The following is a 21,053-nucleotide window of genomic DNA, read 5'->3' on the forward strand; positions in this document are numbered from 1 at the left end:
TTTCTGCTGATCAGGATGATTGGGTGACCTTCTTGCCATTGGCTGAGTTCGCCCTTAATAATCGGGCTAGTTCGGGTACTTTGGTTTCGCCTTTTTTTTGCAATTCTGGTTTTCATCCTCGTTTTTCTTCAGGGCAGGTTGAGCCTTCTGACTGTCCTGGTGTGGATTCTGTGGTGGACAGGTTGCAGCAAATTTGGACTCACGTAGTGGACAATTTGACGTTGTCCCAGGAGAAGGCTCAACGTTTTGCTAACCGCCGTCGCTGTGTTGGTCCCCGACTTAGTGTTGGGGATTTGGTTTGGTTGTCTTCTCGTTATGTTCCTATGAAGGCTTCTTCTCCTAAGTTTAAGCCTCGTTTCATTGGTCCTTATAAGATTTCGGAAATTCTCAATCCTGTGTCATTTCGTTTGGTCCTTCCAGCTTCTTTTGCCATCCATAATGTGTTCCATAGGTCGTTGTGGCGGAGATATGTGGCGCCTATGGTTCCCTCCGTTGATCCTCCTGCTCCGTTGTTGGTCGAGGGGGAGTTGGAGTATGTGGTGGAGAAGATTTTGGATTCTCGTATTTCGAGACGGAAGCTTCAGTACCTGGTTAAATGGAAGGGCTATGGTCAGGAGGATAATTCCTGGGTTGTTGCCTCCGATGTCCATGCTGCCGATTTAGTTCGTGCCTTTCATTTGGCTCGTCCTGATCGGCCTGGGGGCTCTGGTGAGGGTTCGGTGACCCCTCCTCAAGGGGAAGGTACTGTTGTGAATTCCGTTCTCGGGCTCCCTCCTGTGGTCATGAATGGTACTTTGGTGAGTTCTGTCCTTGGACTCCCTCTGGTGGCTTTGAGTGGAACTGCTGGTCCTTGAGGTTGGCTTTCTCAGCTGCCCTCGTTTATTGCTATGCTGGCCTCCCTATTTAACTCCACTCAGATCGTTACTTCATGCCAGCTGTCAATGTCTCAGTACTGGTTCAGATCTCTCTTGGATTTCTCTGATGACCTGTCTACTCCAGCAGAAGCTAAGTCCCTGCTAGTTCATTTGTTATTCATTGCTTTCTGAATATATTTCTTAGTACATGCTAAGTTCTAGTCCAGCTTGCTATCATGATATTTCCTTGCTAGCTGGAAGCTCTGGGGGTGCAGAGTTGCACCTCCACACCGTGAGTCAGTGTGGAGGTCTTTTTGCACACTCTGCGTGGTTTTTGTAGTTTTTTGTGCTGACCGCATAGTTCCCTTTTCTATCCTCTGACTATTTAGTGAAGACTGGCCTCCTTTGCTAAAACCTGTTTCATTCCTGTGTTTGTGACTTTCCTCTTAACTCACAGTCAATATTTGTGGGGGGCTGCCTTTTCCTTTGGGGAATTTCTCTGAGGCAAGGTAAGGCTTTATTTTGTATCTTTAGGGGTAGTTAGCTCTTAGGCTGTGAAGAGGCGTCTAGGGAGAGTTAGGTACGCTCCACGGCTATTTCTAGTGTGTGTGATAGGATAAGGGTTTGCGGTCAGCAGAGTTCCCACTTCCCCAGAGCTTGTCCCGATTTCTAGTTTAACCATAAGGTCATTCCAGGTGCTCCTAACCACCAGGTCTATAACAGAGAGCACAACAGAATTTCAGAGTTTGTAGACAGTGGAGCTGAAGTCAAGATGGTTGATGCTGAGTTTTCTAGAACTCATGGGCTTGCTTGCTCAACCTTAGTTAAGCTCATTACTTGGTAATGGTGGAATCCCTTACTGACATGACAAGGAAGGGGTCTGATTTTTCTAAATGATCGAATGCTGCTCAGCAGGCTTTTTCCTCCTTAAAGAGTTGTTTTGACACAGCACCTATACTCTGTCAACCGGAAGCTTCTCAACCTGTCATAGTAGAAGTGGATGCGTCGGAGGTGGGGGTTGGGGCTATACCGTCACCTGGTAAATGGGGTCCATGCGCCTTCTTTTCCCAAAAATTATTATCGACTGAGAGAAATTATGACATGGGTAATAGGGAGCTTCTGGCAATTAAATTGGTGTTCCTGTAATGGCGATATTCGTTAGAGGGCCAGTCCATCTTATTACGGTTATCATGGACCACAAGAGCCTGTCATATCTTCAATTGGCTAAACGTCTCAACCCAAGGCAAGTTAGGTGGTCACTGTTTACTAGATTCAAATTTGTGGTCACTTTTCATCCAGGAGTTAAAAACACCAAGGCTAATGCTTTGTCCCATAGCTTACCAGGTGGTGGTGATCATGAGAACCTTGTCTCAATTCTACAGAAGGGAGTAGTTATTACAGCCTTGTACCCTGACCTGGAGGGAGAGGTGTTGGATGCTCAGGGATATGCACCTGCCTTTCGGGGAGATTATTTGTACCATATAATTTGCGCGTAAAGCTATATAGGAACATCGTAACTCCGTGCTTGCTGGTCATCCAGAGGGTAAGGCAACCGCAGACCTCCATTCTCGTTGTTTTTGGTGGCCATGGTTGCATCGGGATGTAGTTGAACAGGTGTCTGCTTGCAGTGTTCGCGCGCGTTCTAAAGTATCGCATACCTGTCCGTCTGGTTCTCTTATTCCACTGCCCATTCCTAGTAAACCATGGACACACTAGTCCATGGATTTTATTAGTGACCTTCCGGTATTGGCAGCCAAGATGGTGTTTTGGTGGTTGTAGATAGGTTCAGTTAAATGGTGCATTTCATGGCATTACCGGGACTTCTGAACAGGGTCAGACTGGGTCACCGGGACACCGGAGAATCCTCCGGTGGGCCCCGCTCCCAGCCCCAGCTCCTTCATTTGTGCCTGCCCTGCATGCTCCTAGCGTGTGTCCAGCAGTGCGCACTTTATTGTATAGTCGGCACCGGCTGGCAGACTGCACAGGTGATGGGAAGTGCATGCGCAGCTCCTTCACATCACCTGCTGTCGCTGCCGGACTTCTGTAACTCTGCCAGGAGAGCTCTGGGTGCGTGCCGACCCTCACTTCAGCCAGACAAGTCAGCGGAACAGCTGACTGTGCGGCTGAGTCTGAGAGGAGACACGCACACAACAGCTGACCCGCAGTCACCAGTTTCCTGTACTGTATCTCTCTGCTCCTCTTCCACAAAGCCCTGGGCAGCAGAGTAAACACTGATTGGCTGCAATTCATAGTAAACACCATAAACAGAAACAACTCAAGAACACCAAATGTACTTTTTTCTGTTCGCCACAATTCCACAAAAAAAGCTATAGCAAGTGATGAAAACCACATCTATCCCAAAATCGTACTAACAAAAACAATGTCTCGCCCCCAACAGAAAGCTATGATACCGCTTCCCTGTGTGTAATAAAATACGCAGCAGTCGCCATCTTCTGCCGATGTGTCGTTCTTCTGTCTTCTTCATTGCAGTGGAATATGGCCACCGGTAAGTATTTTACTACACACACTGGACCTATTTTACTGCTCTCCTGTGTGGTGCAGTATGTAGAGATGTATGTATAGATGCTTACAAACATTTACCTAATAAGGTATAAAGTGACTAGAAGATGAGTGAAGAAAAAAAAATAATTTTTATTTATTAACATGTTAAAAACAGACAATATTATATAAAAAGACAGAAAGATGTAATAATGGGATCTCCAAAACAAGTCAGGGCATGACACTTGAAGGGTGATGGTTTTGTGATCTCACAGCAACTGGAAAGCGGCCCTATAGGCTGGTTAGGTGGACTTGCTGTAATGGATGGACACGATAAGGCGTCTCATTGTTTCCTTACACAATCCTTACCAAAAAAAAGGGAACCCTGACCAGAAGAAACGACAGTAATGATCATCCCACAAAGTGCCCAAACTGCCAAAGATTAAGTTACTAACACAGGCTACAGAAAAAGTGCAATAAGTTACATCTCTGCTGTGGTGTCTATAAATCATGAGCATAAAGTACAAAGAGACCACTACATGGCAGTCAGTTATAAGGGTAGGTAAGCAGTACATGCAAGAGATGTAGAAACTAGATTAGCACATAATACAGCTGGTCGAAGACCAGTCAGTTTACCTGAATTTAGTAAATGAGGGCTTGGGCAGCCTGGGGAGATGATGGTGTCCCGTCCTGCGCCCGACGAGCGCCGTTTCGCATGACTGCTTCTTCATAAAGGGGGGCGTGATGGAGACTAGGTAGGGGAGTAGGTTTTTATATCCTAAGGGCGGGTGTAAAGTAATTAGGAGGGCGGAGTGGTAAGCAGCAGAGGGTGGGAATGGGGAGATTGTCAATGGTCTTTGTTCGGCGCCCATCACTTTTCAAGTGTCACGCCCTGACTTGTTTTGGAGGTCCCATTATTACATCTTTCTGTTTTTTTATATAATATTATCTGTTTTTAACATTATGTTAATAAAAAAAAAAAAATGTATACTATTCACTTATCTTCTAGTCACTTCATACCTTATTAGGTAAACGTTTGTAAGCATCCATGATCGAAGTGCTATTGCCAATTTAATTGTTGGATTATGGGATTAATAAATATCTCTGTGCTTAGTAAACAGATTATCTGCAACTTTACTCTAATGGATTTCAAAGCCAGGGAACGCTCCTGGCAGTCTAAGGTATCACATTTTTTCAGACAGGGGACCTCCACCCCTTCCTCTGATACTAATAAAACTGTTAAGGAAACAATTCGACTATATAGGAATGCTCTATACAAGAAGACCAAAATATGGTGGAACAAATCCTCTCTTGAGAATTATATGAGCCAACAAATCGTTCCACGTGGTTTGAGGGTACAAGTTCATCCTTCATTTGACTTTAAAGATGAGGTCCAGCTCAAGAGGTGGACCTCAGCAGCTACCACCTGCTCTTTAGATTTTATCCTATTCATTATTGACAAAAACACTCTTTCCCTAAAGAGCATTGATGAAAATGTTGAAGAATTAGAAAGGACACTAGTGAAAGACCTACCGGTGGAGGATTTTGATAAAATATTAGTTGACATCAATAAAGACCTTGACAAATGTGAAAGTGAGATATCACAAAGTAAACTTAAAAAATACCAAAGAGATCTAAATGACTATGATAGTAACAAAGTACACCGTTGACAACAGAAAAAGACAACGAGAAGACCAAACCAAGACAGTTCCAAACCTGCAACATCTCACCATAGGACTCAGTCCGAAAGTTCAGCTCAATCGATGTCGGACATGAATACCTCGGCAATTGACAATGAAGCATCGAATAATGAATCAATAAGCACTAGACTAAGATGCAATAAACACCTACCTGACATTTTTACGAAGTCCAAATCAGCTAAAAACTTTGGAGAACACCAAGAGGTAATTAACCTATCTTCACACACTTTGTCAAATGCACAACTCAATTTATTGGAAAAAGGTCCAGCTTTCTCCCCTTCATGTCATTTAGATACGTTTTCAGTGGTAAGAGATCTACATCTCTTTGCCAGAAAATTGACTTTCAAAAAATTGCACAATAAAAACATGAACCACGACATCTTTACCTCTGCCGATGAGAGAGAAGCTCTAAGAAATCTAGAAGCTCTATTGGAAGAGAACACCTTGGAGATCAGTAACTTTCCCCACAATTTATTTAGCAAAAAATTTCCCCCCATTAGCACGGTATCAGCTATAGAGGTTTTAACCAAAATTGTTACATCTGAGATAGAAACACTCCAAAAATCTCCATTCTGGGCATCCAATAAGAAACAGGAGAGATTGGCTCTGGCCAAATTACAGTCTCTTCCTGACGTAGTCTTCAAACCTGCTGATAAAGGGGGAAACCTAGTCATATGGCCAACCCCCTATATGAAAAGCAGGCTTTGAGACTGCTAAATGAACCTGACTGCTTCAAAAAACTACTCACAAATCCCCTTTCAAATTTTCATAATCAAGCTTTTGACCAGGAAATTGTTCCTTAAAAAATGCTGGAACATGTCAAGAATCTTCATCCCGAATTGCCAACTTTATATCTGGTCCCCAAGATTAACTAAAACCTACTAGATCTGCCAGGGAAACCCATAATATCGGGCAACGGCGGCCTGTGTGAGGTAATTTGTGACTTGATTATTACCTGAAACCACTGGTGACCACTCTTCCCTCTTACATACAAGACACCACTGCAGCACTACAAAGACTAGATTATATATACCTTGAAGACCATAAGCTGATGGTAACTGCCGATGTAGAATCATTATATACTTCCATCAGGCATGAAGATGGCCTAAAAGCCGTATTGTGGTATCTTCAAATGAGCAACCTGGCATCCCCTCTGGCTAATTTGATTCTGGCCCTACTAGTCTTTATTCTCACCCATAACGTTTTTACGTTTAATAATAAAATTTATCTACAAACTCAGGGGACCTCCATGGTAGCCTCTTGTGCCCCCTTATATGCCAACTTGTTTCTGGGGGCGTGGGAGAGGACCATTTTCCAGGGAGATGACACTGGGGAGATACAAAGCATCCAGGGATAGATGCGTTATATAGACGATATCTGTTTCATCTGGGAAGGTACGGTAGACAATTTGCATCTCCTCATGGACAAACTAAATCAAAATAATCAGAACATAAAACTAACCTACAAGTTTGGCAAGGACCTGGAATTTTTGGACCTAAAAATCTTTACAATGCCAAATGGGATGATTGCAACAGATTTATACAGAAAACCCACCTCAACCAACTCCTTTCTACACGCCACTTCTTCCCTCCCACCAGCAACCATTAAGGATATTCCAACTGGCCAATTTTTAAGAGCCAAGAGGATCTGCTCGGAAAGTGGTGACTTTGAAAAACAAGCCCTTGACTTGACAAATAGATTCTATGACAGAGGTTATTGCAAACGGTCCATCAGATTTGGCTATAAAAAGGCAAAAAAAACCCCCCAAGAGAACAACTACTATACCCTAGGCACAAGGATGCGCGCTCCCAAGACGGCCAGGTAAGATTTATTTCCTCATATCACAATCGATGGAAAGACCTAAGGCTAATACTTAGGCTAGGTTCACATTGCGTTAGTGGGTGATCGCTAACGGACAGCGTTGCACGGCGAAAATGTCGCAATTAACGCCGTGCAACGGGTCCGTTAGCGCACCCATTGACAGCAATGTAAATTTCGCCTGTAGTGCATCACTAGCGCGTGCCTATTTCGGCTCGCGCTAGCGATGTGCCGTTCTTTTGCAGCGTCCGCGGCGCGCCAGAGGTCCGTTCCCCGCTCTCGCAGATCGGGGATCTGCGAGAGCGGGGACGTTAGCGCGACCCCTAAACGCGGCCCCTACAAAAACATTGCGTTAGGGCAATCCGTTTAGCGCTTGCGGATTGCGCTAACGCAATGTGAACCTAGCCTTAATAAGCACTGGCACATCCTTATGACAGATCCGGTCTTAAAACAAGGTCTCCCTCCACATCCACTAATGGCAAAAAGAAGCCGCAATCTCAGGGATATACTGGTTCATAGCCACTATGACCCCACAACTAATTCAACATGCTCAATTCCACTACAAGGCTTCTTTCCCTGTAGCTTATGTAAAGCATGCATTAACCTAAAAAAGGCCAAAAAATTTACCAATTCTGATGGATCCAAATCATTTACCATCAGAAAACATCTTACATGCTCCACCCAAGGGGTCATATACCATGCAACTTGCCCTTGCAATTTGATATACAGTATATTGGCTTAACATCGCGGGAACTCAAAATTAGGGTGCGGGAACACATTAGAGACATAGAGAAATCTAAGACCATTGAAGATATTTCTCTACTTAAAACCCTACCCCGTCGTTTTAAAATACACCACAATTCCCAATCAAGAGGCCTTATTTTTAAAGCCATAGATCAAATTGACCTGGGCATCAGCGGGGGGGGGGGGACTTAAGCAAATTATTAGCGCAACAAGAGAGTAGATGGATCTACCGCCTTAACACCATCACACCCTCTGGCCTAAATGAAAATCATGGCTTTGCTTCCTTTTTATAGGAAACACGGCCTGAACACTATAACACCCTTTCGCCTGAGTGAAAATTATGATTTTGTTTCCTTCCTATAGCAGACATCGTTTCCTAATAATAATAACAACAACAATCCAAGTTTTAATTGGTCGCTAGGTTTTAATTAATTCTTTTTTATCTTCTTTCCCTCTTCATCACCCCTAACTATTTATCATTTCATTTGTATATTTACCCTACCATCATTTTTAACGTACCCGTAGGTATCCTAGGCTTTCCTTTCTGGGCCACTTGTTCTCCAAAGGATTGGTGTATGGACCGTTTCTTCCTTCCTGTCTCCTGTTTTGACGCAGCCCTAATGGTCGGTTCCTGGCGGCTCTTTTCAAGAAAAATCATCCCAGCTGGGAAATAAAGTTGAGAGGACAAGAAAAGGAAATTTCTTTACACAAGGGACTTATATGGACACTCCATCATTATGTAATATTGCATCTCACAGCACCTTCACTCCATCCATGTGTTTATAATTACGGATATTATTTTATTTCATTTATTTTTTCTCCACACAATTTCTTTAACTTGCTCCCTTTTCATAATTTTCCTTTTAGCACCTTTCAAGCCCCTCCATTTCCACTCACCCATCCATATTATTACAAATATTTTTTACTAAACATATTCACCTTCAGCTTGTAAGGCCAATTCAGCACCCACCTCTTAAACCCTTCTCTTTTTTGGCCTTTAACCGCACTTAGCCTTATTTGTCCTTTTTCACACGGCGCACATAATGGCACCGGTCCTCTTTTCAAAAGATATAGTTTCCCCCTCCTTACCCTCATGATTTCCTTTTCTCCTCCATCCTCCCATTTTACTTCCCTCTTCTTTGTTGCTTACTGTTCATCCACGGCCGCGGAGAACAGGATGAATGGAGGGGGCGGTACTATACTTTGTGTCTCTCACACTCACAAGCCCTCTCCTTCTGGCTAGTGCGCATGCGCCGGTCTCATATCTCCACCTGCGTTCCGATCAGCGCCAGTTCCATGACACGCGGTGCGCTCCACTGCGTGTCATGAGGCGCAGGACCGGGAGTCCCCTTGGCTGTGGGAGCTTTGACCGGCTGCATGCGCCATTACCACTGCCAGATACACCTCCGCAACTCCTTCACCCTACGCACGTAACCCCGCCCTCTCCTTTGACTTCACATGTGCTGGGGGTGTATCCAACTGCACCCTGGCGCCGAACAAAGACCATTGACAATCTCCCCATTCCCACCCTCTGCTTACCATTCCGCCCTCCTAGTTACTTTACACCCGGCCTTAGGATATAAAAACCTACTCCCCTACCTAGTCTCCATCACGCCCCCCTTTATGAAGAAGCAGTCATGCGAAACGGCGCTCGTCGGGCGCAGGACGTGACACCATCATCTCCCCAGGCTGCCCAAACCCTCATTTACTAAATTCAGGTAAACTCTGACTGGTCTTCGACCAGCTGTATTATGTGCTAATCTAGTTTCTACATCTCCTGCATGTACTGCTTACCTACCCTTATAACTGACTGCCATCAAGTAGAGGATCGGTGAGCTCTCCCGTGTGGTGTAGTATATAGAGGATCTGTCAGCTCTCCCGTGTGGTGTTGTATATAGAGGATCTGTCAGCTCTCCCGTGTGGTGTTGTATATAGAGGATCTGTCAGCTCTCCCGTGTGGTGTTGTATATAGAGGATCTGTCAGCTCTCCCGTGTGGTGTAGTATATAGAGGATCTGTCAGCTCTCCCGTGTGGTGTAGTATATAGAGGATCTGTCAGCTCTCCTGTGTGGTGTAGTATATAGAGGATCTGTCAGCTCTCCTGTGTGGTGTGGTATATAGGATCTATCCGGTGTTGTATTTTTAAACTGCATGGTGGGCCCCAAGAATGATTTTTCTCTGGTGGGCCCAAGGTACTCCAGTCCGATGCTGCTTCTGAATGCTAAGACTATCGCTCAGGTTTTTGATAATGAGATCATGAAGCTTCACGGTGTTCCCTCCGATGTTGTGTTACATCGGATGACCCAATTTGTTTCCAAGTTCTAGAAAGTTTTCTGTTCTCGACTGGGGTGCAGCTGTTCTTTTCCTCTTCTTTCCATCCTCAGTTGCATGGACATTCCGAACGCATTAATCAGAATTTTAGAGGCTTATCTCAGGTGTTTTATCTCTGAAAACCAGGAGGATTGGGCATCTTCCTTACCGTTGGCCGAGTATGCTATTAATAATCATTGCCAAGAATTTACCGGCAGGTCACTATTTATTTGTGCATACGGTTTCCTTCCACAGTTTGGTACTTTTAGTGAGGGAGGGGGCTTCAGGAGTTCCTGAGGAGGAACGTTTTGCTTTATCTTCCTCCTCTGTGTGGCAAGGGGCTCAGAGTAATTTGAGGATCATGGGAGACAGGTAGAAACGTATTGCTGACAGGAAACACTCGACAGGTCCAGACCTAAATGTGAATTACTTTTTGTGGATATCAACCAGGAATATGAAGTTGAAGATCCCTTCCTGGAAGCTGGGACCTAGGTTTATTGGTCCCTTTAAAATAACCACTGTCATTAATGCTGCAGCTTTTCTTCTTGAGTTACCTCAGGCTCTTAAGATCCACAAGGTGTTCCACAGGTCTTTACTCAATAAATATGTAGAACCTCTTGAGTCATCTCCCTGCTGCCTCTCTCAATCCTTACTGATGGTAATTTGGAGTTCCAGATTTTGATGATTGTTTATTCCCATCTTCAGCGTTGTTTCCTGTTGTACTTCATGCACTGTAGGTGTTATGGTCCAGAAGAGAGGATGTGGGTTTCTCAATCAGAGGTGAATTCCCCTAGGCTGGTTCGTTCGTTCCATGCCTCATCCTGAGAAACCAGGTCCTGAGGCCACTCATACAAGGGGAGGGTACTGTGCATCAGTCAGTTATTCTGGATCCGGCTACAGAAGGTCATTGCGCTGAGCTCTGCAGGCAATTTCTGGATCTTGTATCTCTGTTGCAAAGTGATATCCTTCTCCCTCTAGGACATAGCAGTGATCTTCACTACTGCTGATTAACACACCTTTGCTGGATGTTTACATTCCTTTAGTCGCTTCAGCAAGGAGCCGGTGATAGTTCTACTATTTCCCTTTGTCTGGTTGGAAGTACTTGTAATCAACTAGTTCCTTCTTGGTGTTCTCTTGGAAGGATAGCTGGCGTGACCTCTTTGGTGTCTTCTCAAGCTAAGTGTATTCCCTACTATGTTTACCTCATTTGTTTTTAGTTGTAGTGGGGGCTGACTAGTGATTACCCCATCCTTCTCCAGGGTCAGCCAGGGATTAGGCTCCTGCTCGACGATAGTTGAAGAACCAGGAGTGGCTACTTGGTTTTTACTAGAGCTTCTCATAATGGAGTTAGGCTTGTACAGCAGATAGCCGTCGGGTAACAGTCCTGGGCAGTCCCTGGTACTGTAGAAGCTCACCCAATGGGTCAGGATGGCAGTCAAGGACATGGATTCGGAGTCACGGGCAGTACAGGATTTGGATACTGGTAGACCAGCTATAGGAGAATATACAGATGGTATGGATTCTGGCTCACCCAGATGACAGACACTGATCCTTGTTCAAACAGTGCAGATTTTGAGACAAGCCAGGAAGGACACTGGTGCTAATTCAATCAACACAGGTTTCAGGAACATATTTAGACAACATGGGAATCAGGAACAGGTTATGGACCAGGGGCCTGGCTACATACTACTTACATACACAGACTAAGTAGAGAAAATACAGGAGTTGTTCAGGCACCTCCCTACTAACGCTGCCGTCACAATAGCAGTATTTGGTCAGTATTTTACATCAGTATTTGTAAGCCAAAACCAGGAGTGGAACAAAGAGGAAAAGTCTAATAGAAACATATGCACCACTTCTGCATTTATCAGCCACTCCTGGTTTTGGCTTACAAATACTGATGTAAAATACTGACCAAATACTGATAGTGTGATGGCAGCCTAAGGAGGGTGCTTTACATACAAGTGCTTCTCACAATAACAGAAAATCATCAAAAAGTTAATGTATTTCAGTTCTTCAATACAAAAAGTGAAACTCACATATTATATAGAGTCATTACAAACAGAGTGATCTATTTCAAGTGTTTCTTTCTGATAATGATGATGATTATGGCTTACAGCCAATGAAAACCCAAAAGTCATTATCTCAGTAAGTTAGAATACCTTATAACACCAGCTTGAAAAATTATTTTAAAATCGAAAATGTTGGCCTACCGAAATGTATGCTCAGTAAATGTGCTCAATACTTAGTTGGGGCTCCTTTTGCATCAATTACTTCATCAATGTGGTGTGACATGGAGGCGATCAGCCTGTGGCACTGCTGAGGTGTTATGGAAGCCCAGGTTGCTTTGATAGCAGTCTTCAGCTCGTCTGCATTGTTGGGTCTGGTGTCTCATCTTCCTCTTGACAATACCCCATGAATTCTCTATGAGGTTAAGGTCAGGTGAGTTTGCTGGCTAATCAAGAACAGTGATACTGTTATTTTTAAACCAGGTATTGGTACTTTTGGCAGTGTGGACAGGTGCCAAGTCCTGCTGGAAAATGAAATTTTCATCTCCAAAAAGCTTGTCGGCAGAGGGAAGCATGAAGTGCTCTAAAATTTCCTGGTAGACAGCTGCACTGACTTTGATCTTGATAACACACAGTGGACCTGCACCAGCAGATGACATGGCTCCCCAAACCATCACTGATTGTGGAAACTTCACACTAGACCTCAAGCAGTTTGGATTGTCTGTCTCTCCACTCTTCCTGCAGACTCTGAGATATTCATTGCTAAATGAAAAGCAAAATTCACTTTCATCTGATACGTCTGTGTGTGGTGGCTCTTGCAGCAATGACTCCAGCAGCAGTCCACTCCTTGTGAATCTTCCCGAAATTTTTGAATTGCCTTTTCTTAACAATCCTTTCAAGGCTGTGGTTATCGTGGTTGTTTTTGCACCTTTTTCTACCACACTTTTACCTTCCACTCAACTTTCCATTAATCTGCTTGGATACAGCACTCTGTGAACAGCCAGTTTCTTTAGCAATGTCCTTTTGTGGCTTCCCCTCCTTGTGGAGTGTCAGTGACTGCTTTATGGACATTTATCAAGTCAGCAGTGTTTCCCATGACTGTGGAGCTACTGAAACAGACTAAGGGACTTTTTGTAAAGCTTAGGAAGCCTTTGCAGGTGTTTTTCGTTAATTATTATAATTGACTGAAGTAATGGCTTTTGGGGTTTCATTGGCTGTAAGCCATAATCATCAACATTAACCCCTTCCCGACATTTGACGTACTATCCCGTCGAGGTGGGGTGGGCCCGTATGACCGCCGACGGGATAGTACGTCATAGCCGATCGGCCGCGCTCACGGGGGGAGCGCGGCCGATCGCGGCCGGGTGTCGGCTGCATATCGCAGCTGACATCCGGCACTATGTGCCAGGAGCGGTCACGGACCGCCCCCGGCACATTAACCCCCGGCACACCGCGATCAAACATGATCGCGATGTGCCGGCGATGCAGGGAAGCATCGCGCAGGGAGAGGGCTCCCTGCGGGCTTCCCTGAGCCCCCCGCAGCAACGCGATGTGATCGCGTTGCTGCGAGGGTCTTACCTCCCTCCCTGCCTGCTCCAGACCCGGATCCAAGATGGCCGCGGATCCGGGTCCTGCAGGGAGGGAGGTGGCTTCACAGACGCCTGCTCAGAGCAGGCACTGTGAAGCAGCCTGCACTTCTCGCAGATCGGTGATCTGTCAGAGTGCTATGCAAACTGGCAGATCACCGATCTGTATTGTCCCCCCCTGGGGCAAAGTAAAAAAGTAAAAAAAAAAATTTCCAAATGTGTAAAAAAAAATAAAAAAAAATATTCCAAAATAATGAAAAAAAAAAATATTATTCCCATAAATACATTTCTTTATCTAAATTAAAAAAAAAAAACAATAAAAGTACACATATTTAGTATCGCCACGTCCGTAACGACCCAACCTATAAAACTGCCACACTAGTTAACCCCTTCAGTAAACACCGTAAGAAAAAAAAAAAAAAAAACGAGGCAAAAAACAACGCTTTATTACCATACCGCCGAACAAAAAGTGGAATAACACGCGATCAAAAAGACTGATATAAATATCCATGGTACCGCTGAAAACGTCATCTTGTCCCGCAAAAAACAAGCCGCCATACAGCATCATCAGCAAAAAAATAAAAAAGTTATAGTCCTGAGAATAAAGCGATACCAAAATAATTATTTTTTCTATAAAATAGTTTTTATCGTATAAAAGCGCCAAAACATAAAAATGATATAAATGAGATATCGCTGTAATCGTACTGACCCGACGAATAAAACTGCTTTATCAATTTTACCAAACCCGGAACGGTATAAACGCCTCTCCCAAAAGAAATTCATGAATAGCAGGTTTTTGGTCATTCTGCCTCACAAAAATCGGAATAAAAAGCGATCAAAAACTGTCACGTGTCCGAAAATGTTACCAATAAAAACGTCAACTCGTCCCGCAAAAAACAAGACCTCACATGACTCTGTGGAGCAAATGTGGAAAAATTATAGGTCTCAAAATGTGGAGACGCAAAAACTTTTTTGCTATAAAAAGCGTCGCTGGTTTCACACTTCAGTTTTTGTCTGCAGCGTTTTTTGCACAAAAAACGCATGCGTTTTTTCCCTATATTTAACATTGAAAACGCATGCGGTTTTTTTGTACGCGTTTGGTCGCGTTTTCAAACGCATGCGGTTTTTTTCTGCATGCGTTCATTTTCAGAAATACAACCTGCAGTATTTTCTTGCGTTTTTAAGCACATGCGTTTGTTTGCGTTAAAAACGCATGCATTTTTATCGAAAAAAACAGAAAACACACTGAAAAGCCACCCACCACCATCAAGGTGATAAAGGGATCCAAACCCTAACCCTAACTCTACCCCTAACCTCACCCCTAACCGTTTAATGAACATTTTCTGACAGTCATAGTGCCACGTATTTCAGTGAAACGTATTTCAGTGCCACGTATTTCAGTGCCACGTATTTCAGTGCCATGTATTTCAGTGCCACGTATCACGTATTTCAGTGCCACGTGTTTCAGTGCCACGTATTTCAGTGCCACGTATCACGTATTTTAGTGCCACGTATTTCAGTGCCACGTATTTCAGTGCCACGTATCACGTATTTTAGTGCCACGTATTTCAGTGCCACGTATTTCAGTGCCACGTATTTCAGTGCCACGTATTTCAGTGCCATGTATTTCAGTGCCACGTATCACGTATTTCAGTGCCACATATTTTAGTACCACGTATTTCAGTTGCACGTATTTTAGTGCCACGTATTTCAGTGCCACGTGTTTCAGTGCCACGTATTTCAGTGCCACGTATCACGTATTTTAGTGCCACGTATTTCAGTGCCACGTATTTCAGTGCCACGTATTTCAGTGCCATGTATTTCAGTGCCACGTATCACGTATTTCAGTGCCACGTGTTTCAGTGCCACGTATTTCAGTGCCACGTATCACGTATTTCAGTGCCACATATTTTAGTACCACGTATTTCAGTTGCACGTATTTCAGTGCCACGTATTTCAGTGCCACGTGTTTCAGTGCCACGTATTTAAGTGCCACGTATCACGTATTTCAGTGCCACGTATTTCAGTGCCACGTATTTCAGTGCCACGTATTTCAGTGCCACGTATTTCAGTCACGTTTAGGGTTAGGGTTAGGGGTAGGGTTAGGGTTAGGGCTAGGGTTGGAGGTAAAGTTAGGGTTGGGGCTAAAGTTAGGGTTGGGGCTAAAGTTAGGGTTTGGATTACATTTACGTTTGGATTAGGGTTGGGATTAGAATTATGGGTGTGTCAGGGCTAGGGGTGTGGTTAGGGTTACCGTTGGGATTAGGGTTAGGGGTGTGTTTGGGTTAGGGTTTCAGGTAGAATTGGGGGGTTTCCACTGTCCAGGCACATCAGGGGCTCTCCAAGCGCGACATGGCGTCCAATCTCAATTCCAGCCAATTCTGCGTTGAAAAAGTAAAACAGTGCTCCTTCCCTTCCGAGCTCTCCCGTGCGCCCAAAAAGGGGTTTACCCCAACATATGTGTTATCAGCGTACTCGGGACAAATTGAACAACAACTTCTGGGGTCCAAGTTCTCTTGTTATCCTTAGGAAAATAAAAATTTGGGGGGCTAAAAATAATTTTTGTGGGAAAAAAAAAGATGTTTTATTTTCACGGCTCTGCATTATAAACTGTAGTGAAACACTTGGGGGTTCAAAGTTCTCACAACACATCTAGATAAGTTCCTTGGGAGGTCTAGTTTCCAATATGGGGTCACTTGTGGGGGGTTTGTACTGTTTGGGTACATCAGGGGCTCTGCAAATGCAACGTGACGCCTGCAGACCAATCCATTTAAGGCTGCATTCCAAATGGCGCTCCTTCCCTTCCGAGCTCTGTCATGCGCCCAAACAGTGGTTCCCCCCGACATATGGGGTATCAGCGTACTCAGGACAAATTGGACAACAACTTTTGGGGTCTAATTTATCCTGTTACCCTTGTGAAAATACAAAACTGGGGGCTAAAAAATCATTTTTGTGAAAAAAAAAAAAAGAATTTTTATTTTCACGGCTTTGCGCTATAAACTTTAGTGAAACACTTGGGGGTTCAAAGTTCTCAAAACACATCTAGATAAGTTCCTTGGGAGGTCTAGTTTCCAATATGGGGTCACTTGTGGGGGGTTTGTACTGTTTGGGTACATCAGGGGCTCTGCAAATGCAACGTGACGGCTGCTGACCAATCCATTTAAGTCTGCATTCCAAATGGCGCTCCTTCCCTTCCGAGCTCTGTCATGCGCCCAAACAGTGGTTCCCCCCCACATATGGGGTATCAGCGTACTCAGGACAAATTGGAAAACAAATTTTGGGGTCCAATTTATTCTGTTACCCTTGTAAAAATACAAAGCTGGGGGCTAAAAAATCATTTTTGAGAAAAAAAAAAAAAATTATTTTCACGGCTCTGCGTTATAATCTGTAGTGAAACACTTGGGGGTTCAAAGCTCTCAAAACACATCTAGATAAGTTCCTTAGGGGGTCTACTTTCCAAAATGGTGTCACTTGTAGGGAGTTTCAATGTTTAGGCACATCAGGGGCTCTCCAAACGCAACATGGCGTCCCATCTCAATTCCAGTCAATTTTGCATTGAAAAGTCAAATGGCGCTCCTTCCCTTCCAAGCTCTGCCATGCGCCCAAACAATGGTTTACACCCACATATGGGGTATCAGCGTACTCAGGACAAATTGCACAACATTTTTTGGGGTCCAATTTCTTCTCTTACCCTTGGGAAAATAAAAAATTGGGGGCGAAAAGATCATTTTTGTGAAAAAATATGATTTTTTATTTTTACGGCTCTGCATTATAAACTTCTGTGAAGCACTTGGTGGGTCAAAGTGCTCACCACACATCTAGATAAGTTCCTTAGGGGGTCTACTTTCCAAAATGGTGTCACTTGTAGGGAGTTTCAATGTTTAGGCACATCAGGGGCTCTCCAAACGCAACATGGCGTCCCATCTCAATTCCAGTCAATTTTGCATTGAAAAGTCAAATGGCGCTCCTTCCCTTCCAAGCTCTGCCATGCGCCCAAACAATGGTTTACACCCACATATGGGGTATCAGCGTACTCAGGACAAATTGCACAACATTTTTTGGGGTCCAATTTCTTCTCTTACCCTTGGGAAAATATAAAATTGGGGGCGAAAAGATCATTTTTGTGAAAAAATATGATTTTTTATTTTTACGGCTCTGCATTATAAACTTCTGTGAAGCACTTGGTGGGTCAAAGTGCTCACCACACATCTAGATAAGTTCCTTAGGGGGTCTACTTTCCAAAATGGTGTCACTTGTAGGGAGTTTCAATGTTTAGGCACATCAGGGGCTCTCCAAACGCAACATGGCGTCCCATCTCAATTCCAGTCAATTTTGCATTGAAAAGTCAAATGGCGCTCCTTCCCTTCCAAGCTCTGCCATGCGCCTAAACAATGGTTTACACCCACATATGGGGTATCATCGTACTCAGGACAAATTGTACAACAACTTTGGGGGTCCATTTTCTCCTGTTACCCTTGGTAAAATAAAACAAATTGGAGCTGAAATAAATTTTGTGTGAAAAAAAGTTAAATGTTCATTTTTATTTAAACATTCCAAAAATTCCTGTGAAACACCTGAAGGGTTAATAAACTTCTTGAATGTGGTTTTGAGCACCTTGAGGGGTGCAGTTTTTAGAATGGTGTCACACTTGAGTATTTTCTATCATATAGACCCCTCAAAATGACTTCAAATGAGATGTGGTCCCTAAAAAAAAATGGTGTTGTAAAAATGAGAAATTGCTGGTCAACTTTTAACCCTTATAACTCCGTCACAAAAAAAAATTTTGGTTCCAAAATTGTACTGATGTAAAGTAGACATGTGGGAAATGTTACTTATTAAGTATTTTGCGTGACATATGTCTGTGATTTAAGGGCACAAAAATTCAAAGTTGGAAAATTGCAAAATTTTCAAAATTTTCGCCAAATTTCCATTTTTTTCACAAATAAACGCAAGTTATATCGAATAAATTTTACCTTTAACATGAAGTACAATATGTCACGAGAAAACAATGTCAGAATCGCCAAGATCCGTCAAAGCGTTCCAGAGTTATAGCCTCATAAAGGGACAGTGGTCAGAATTGTAAAAATTGGCCCGGTCATTAACGTGCAAACCACCCTTGGGGGTGAAGGGGTTAACAGAAATAAACACTTGAAATAAATCACTCTGCTTGTAAGGACTCTAAAATATATCAGTTTCACTTTTTGTATTGAAGAACTGAAATAAATTAACTTTTTGATGATATTCCAATTTTGTGAGAAGCACCTGTACCTGATGCCTACCAGCTTTTGGCTGGAGCAACTCCCAAAGTGCGAGCACTGCCCCTTTAAGAATCGGAGCGAGTGTACGCAGACCTAGAGAAGCAGGAAGGCACAACAGGGAACAGATAGATCGCCGACTGGCCGGGACATTGAGCATGTTGGCATCCGTGCCACAGGAGTGACAATGACCACACTGGGACGTCAGAATCGCCTTTACAAATGTAACAGCATCGTTACCCTCTGATTTCTCTTACAGGCCCATTATAATATTTTTCTTCAAGTGATTTTCTAACCTGTCAGCACAGTCTACTTACGCTGTCATTTGGCCTCAAAACAATCCCGAGACATTTCAGGACTAAACAACATAGTGACAGTTCCCTTTTTAGGGTGCGGGGTATAGATATGCTCAATGTTAATATCCGTGGCGGGAATTTGTTTAAACGTTTGGGCCAACTGGAAACACGTTGGATTTGGTCCCTCAATACCGTATACCCTGCAGGTCTGAATGAGATTGTTGTCCTTCTACGCTAATAGTTGCTTCTAAACGCTTCTGTTTGCCCTTCCCATTGCCCCTATTGTAGATGGCGTCTACGCACTGATCACTTTAGGCGCATGCGCCGCTCTGTTACTGCTCCGTCCTTCTCTGACAGCCGCGCACGTACTTCCGGATCACATGGGGCCCCATGCGTTTCCGGTCGTCGTTGTTCGGCGTGCTGGACTGGGCGGAAGCAGAAAATTGCGGTGGCATGCAGTCTCTATTATGGGTTTCCTATATATACTCCTCTATGCCCATTCTATGTACGCGCCCCCTGAGGAAGGTATCCTAACTGAAACGCGCGTCGGGGTGGATCGGGGTCCCCATACTGCGGAGGTTTACCACGGGATCGCTATTACCAGGTGATGTGTAGTAGTTCATTTATGTGCCTTTACCTGTATAATCACTGGTTTATTTACATTTCTTCCATGTACTCTGGATGAAGTTCTGCTATCCTGTGGGGCTGTGCCTCTACGAATTGCACTATATACCATCTTTTTATAGTATACTTTAAATTCTCTGCAGCTGGGGATCGCCGTACCTTAGGCTGGTTTATTGTTCACATGTTGCTGCTGGCATTTTTGTCATCTTTTAGCCCTTTCTAACACTAACTCTCTGGTTGTTATATGTATAATTTTATCCAATAAAGTGTTGTTCTATGTTTGGACTCTATGACTGCGTGGTGCTCTTTTGTCTTTGTCATTTGGCTTTGTAGTTTACAGACCTGGACAGGTAATGGTCAGTGCCTCCTAATTTATGTTGGTAGGTGGATTTCCCAGATTGTAAGCTCTATAGAAAAGAGCTTTCAATAACCAGTTATTGGGATAGTGTGACATGACTGAACTACTTCTTTACTTCTCTATACTTAGTGGTTACTACTCACCTGGGTGGTCATATGTAGGAATCTCCTCTTTACACCGCTCATCACCCCTCACATATGTCTCTGTAGTATTAATATGGGTCAGATCTTCACCCTGAAACAAATATTGTAAAAGTCACAGACAGATGGAGAAGTCACATCTATGATCAGCTCTAATCCTGCAATCTCCATTGTTATGATTACACAAGTATAAAACATATAATACTGGTGGATAAAACAAGACTGAGCACAAGACCTTCACAGCCGTCTACACATCATAGGGGAGATCTCCTGACACCTTCTCTCCATCTACCTGATGATCCTGAGGAGCATTGGGATCTTCTTGTTTACAGTCCTGTGGAAGAAAAGGACGGGGACATCTCTCTGGTGTTGTCCTCTTACTGGATAGATCTGGAGGAAACACATACAGGGACTGACTTCATTCTTTACATACAGATAATTATAGGCCGTGTGTATTTAGTCCTGTCTATTACCTGGTGATGTGAGGGGCTGGGGAACCTCCATCATGACGTCCTTGTACAGATCTCTGTGTCCTTCTAAATACTCCCACTCCTCCATGGAGAAATAGATGGCGACATCCTGACACCTTATAGGAACCTGACACATACAATGATACCGTCATCCCCCCGATCCCATCATAGCGTTACTGTGTAATGTCCCAGCATTCCCAGCAGTGTCACCTCTCCAGTCAGCAGCTCAATCATCTTGTAGGTGAGTTCTAGGATCTTCTGGTCATTAATGTCCTCATGTATCAGGGGGTGAGGTGGAGGCCCCGTGATTGGGCTCAGGGGTCTTCCCCATCCCTCAGACACAGGGTCACTAGAGGTCTTCTTCACCACTGTGTAATCCTGGTTATGGAGA

General features: G+C 43.9%; 2 protein-coding genes across 2 annotated transcripts in view; both read right to left on the minus strand.

The window, feature by feature from the left end:
* The window catches only part of LOC143767657 (uncharacterized), a 104,559-nt gene that overhangs the window by 81,279 nt on the left and 2,227 nt on the right, over positions 1 to 21,053 (minus strand). The gene's annotated exons all lie outside the window — the stretch shown is intronic.
* LOC143767649 (uncharacterized) overlaps positions 1 to 21,053 on the minus strand; it is a 42,253-nt gene that overhangs the window by 16,880 nt on the left and 4,320 nt on the right. The window contains exons 3-7 of the mRNA XM_077256097.1: positions 20,873 to 21,040; positions 20,666 to 20,789; positions 20,485 to 20,582; positions 20,196 to 20,286; positions 8,135 to 8,278 (exon numbers count right to left, since the gene is read on the minus strand). Of these exons, the coding sequence (XP_077112212.1) occupies positions 8,135 to 8,278; positions 20,196 to 20,286; positions 20,485 to 20,582; positions 20,666 to 20,789; positions 20,873 to 21,040 (625 nt within the window). The remainder of the gene's footprint in view (positions 1 to 8,134; positions 8,279 to 20,195; positions 20,287 to 20,484; positions 20,583 to 20,665; positions 20,790 to 20,872; positions 21,041 to 21,053) is intronic.

The sequence above is a fragment of the Ranitomeya variabilis genome, chromosome 4 (genome assembly GCF_051348905.1).
Source record: "Ranitomeya variabilis isolate aRanVar5 chromosome 4, aRanVar5.hap1, whole genome shotgun sequence".
Taxonomy (NCBI): Eukaryota; Metazoa; Chordata; class Amphibia; order Anura; family Dendrobatidae; genus Ranitomeya; species Ranitomeya variabilis.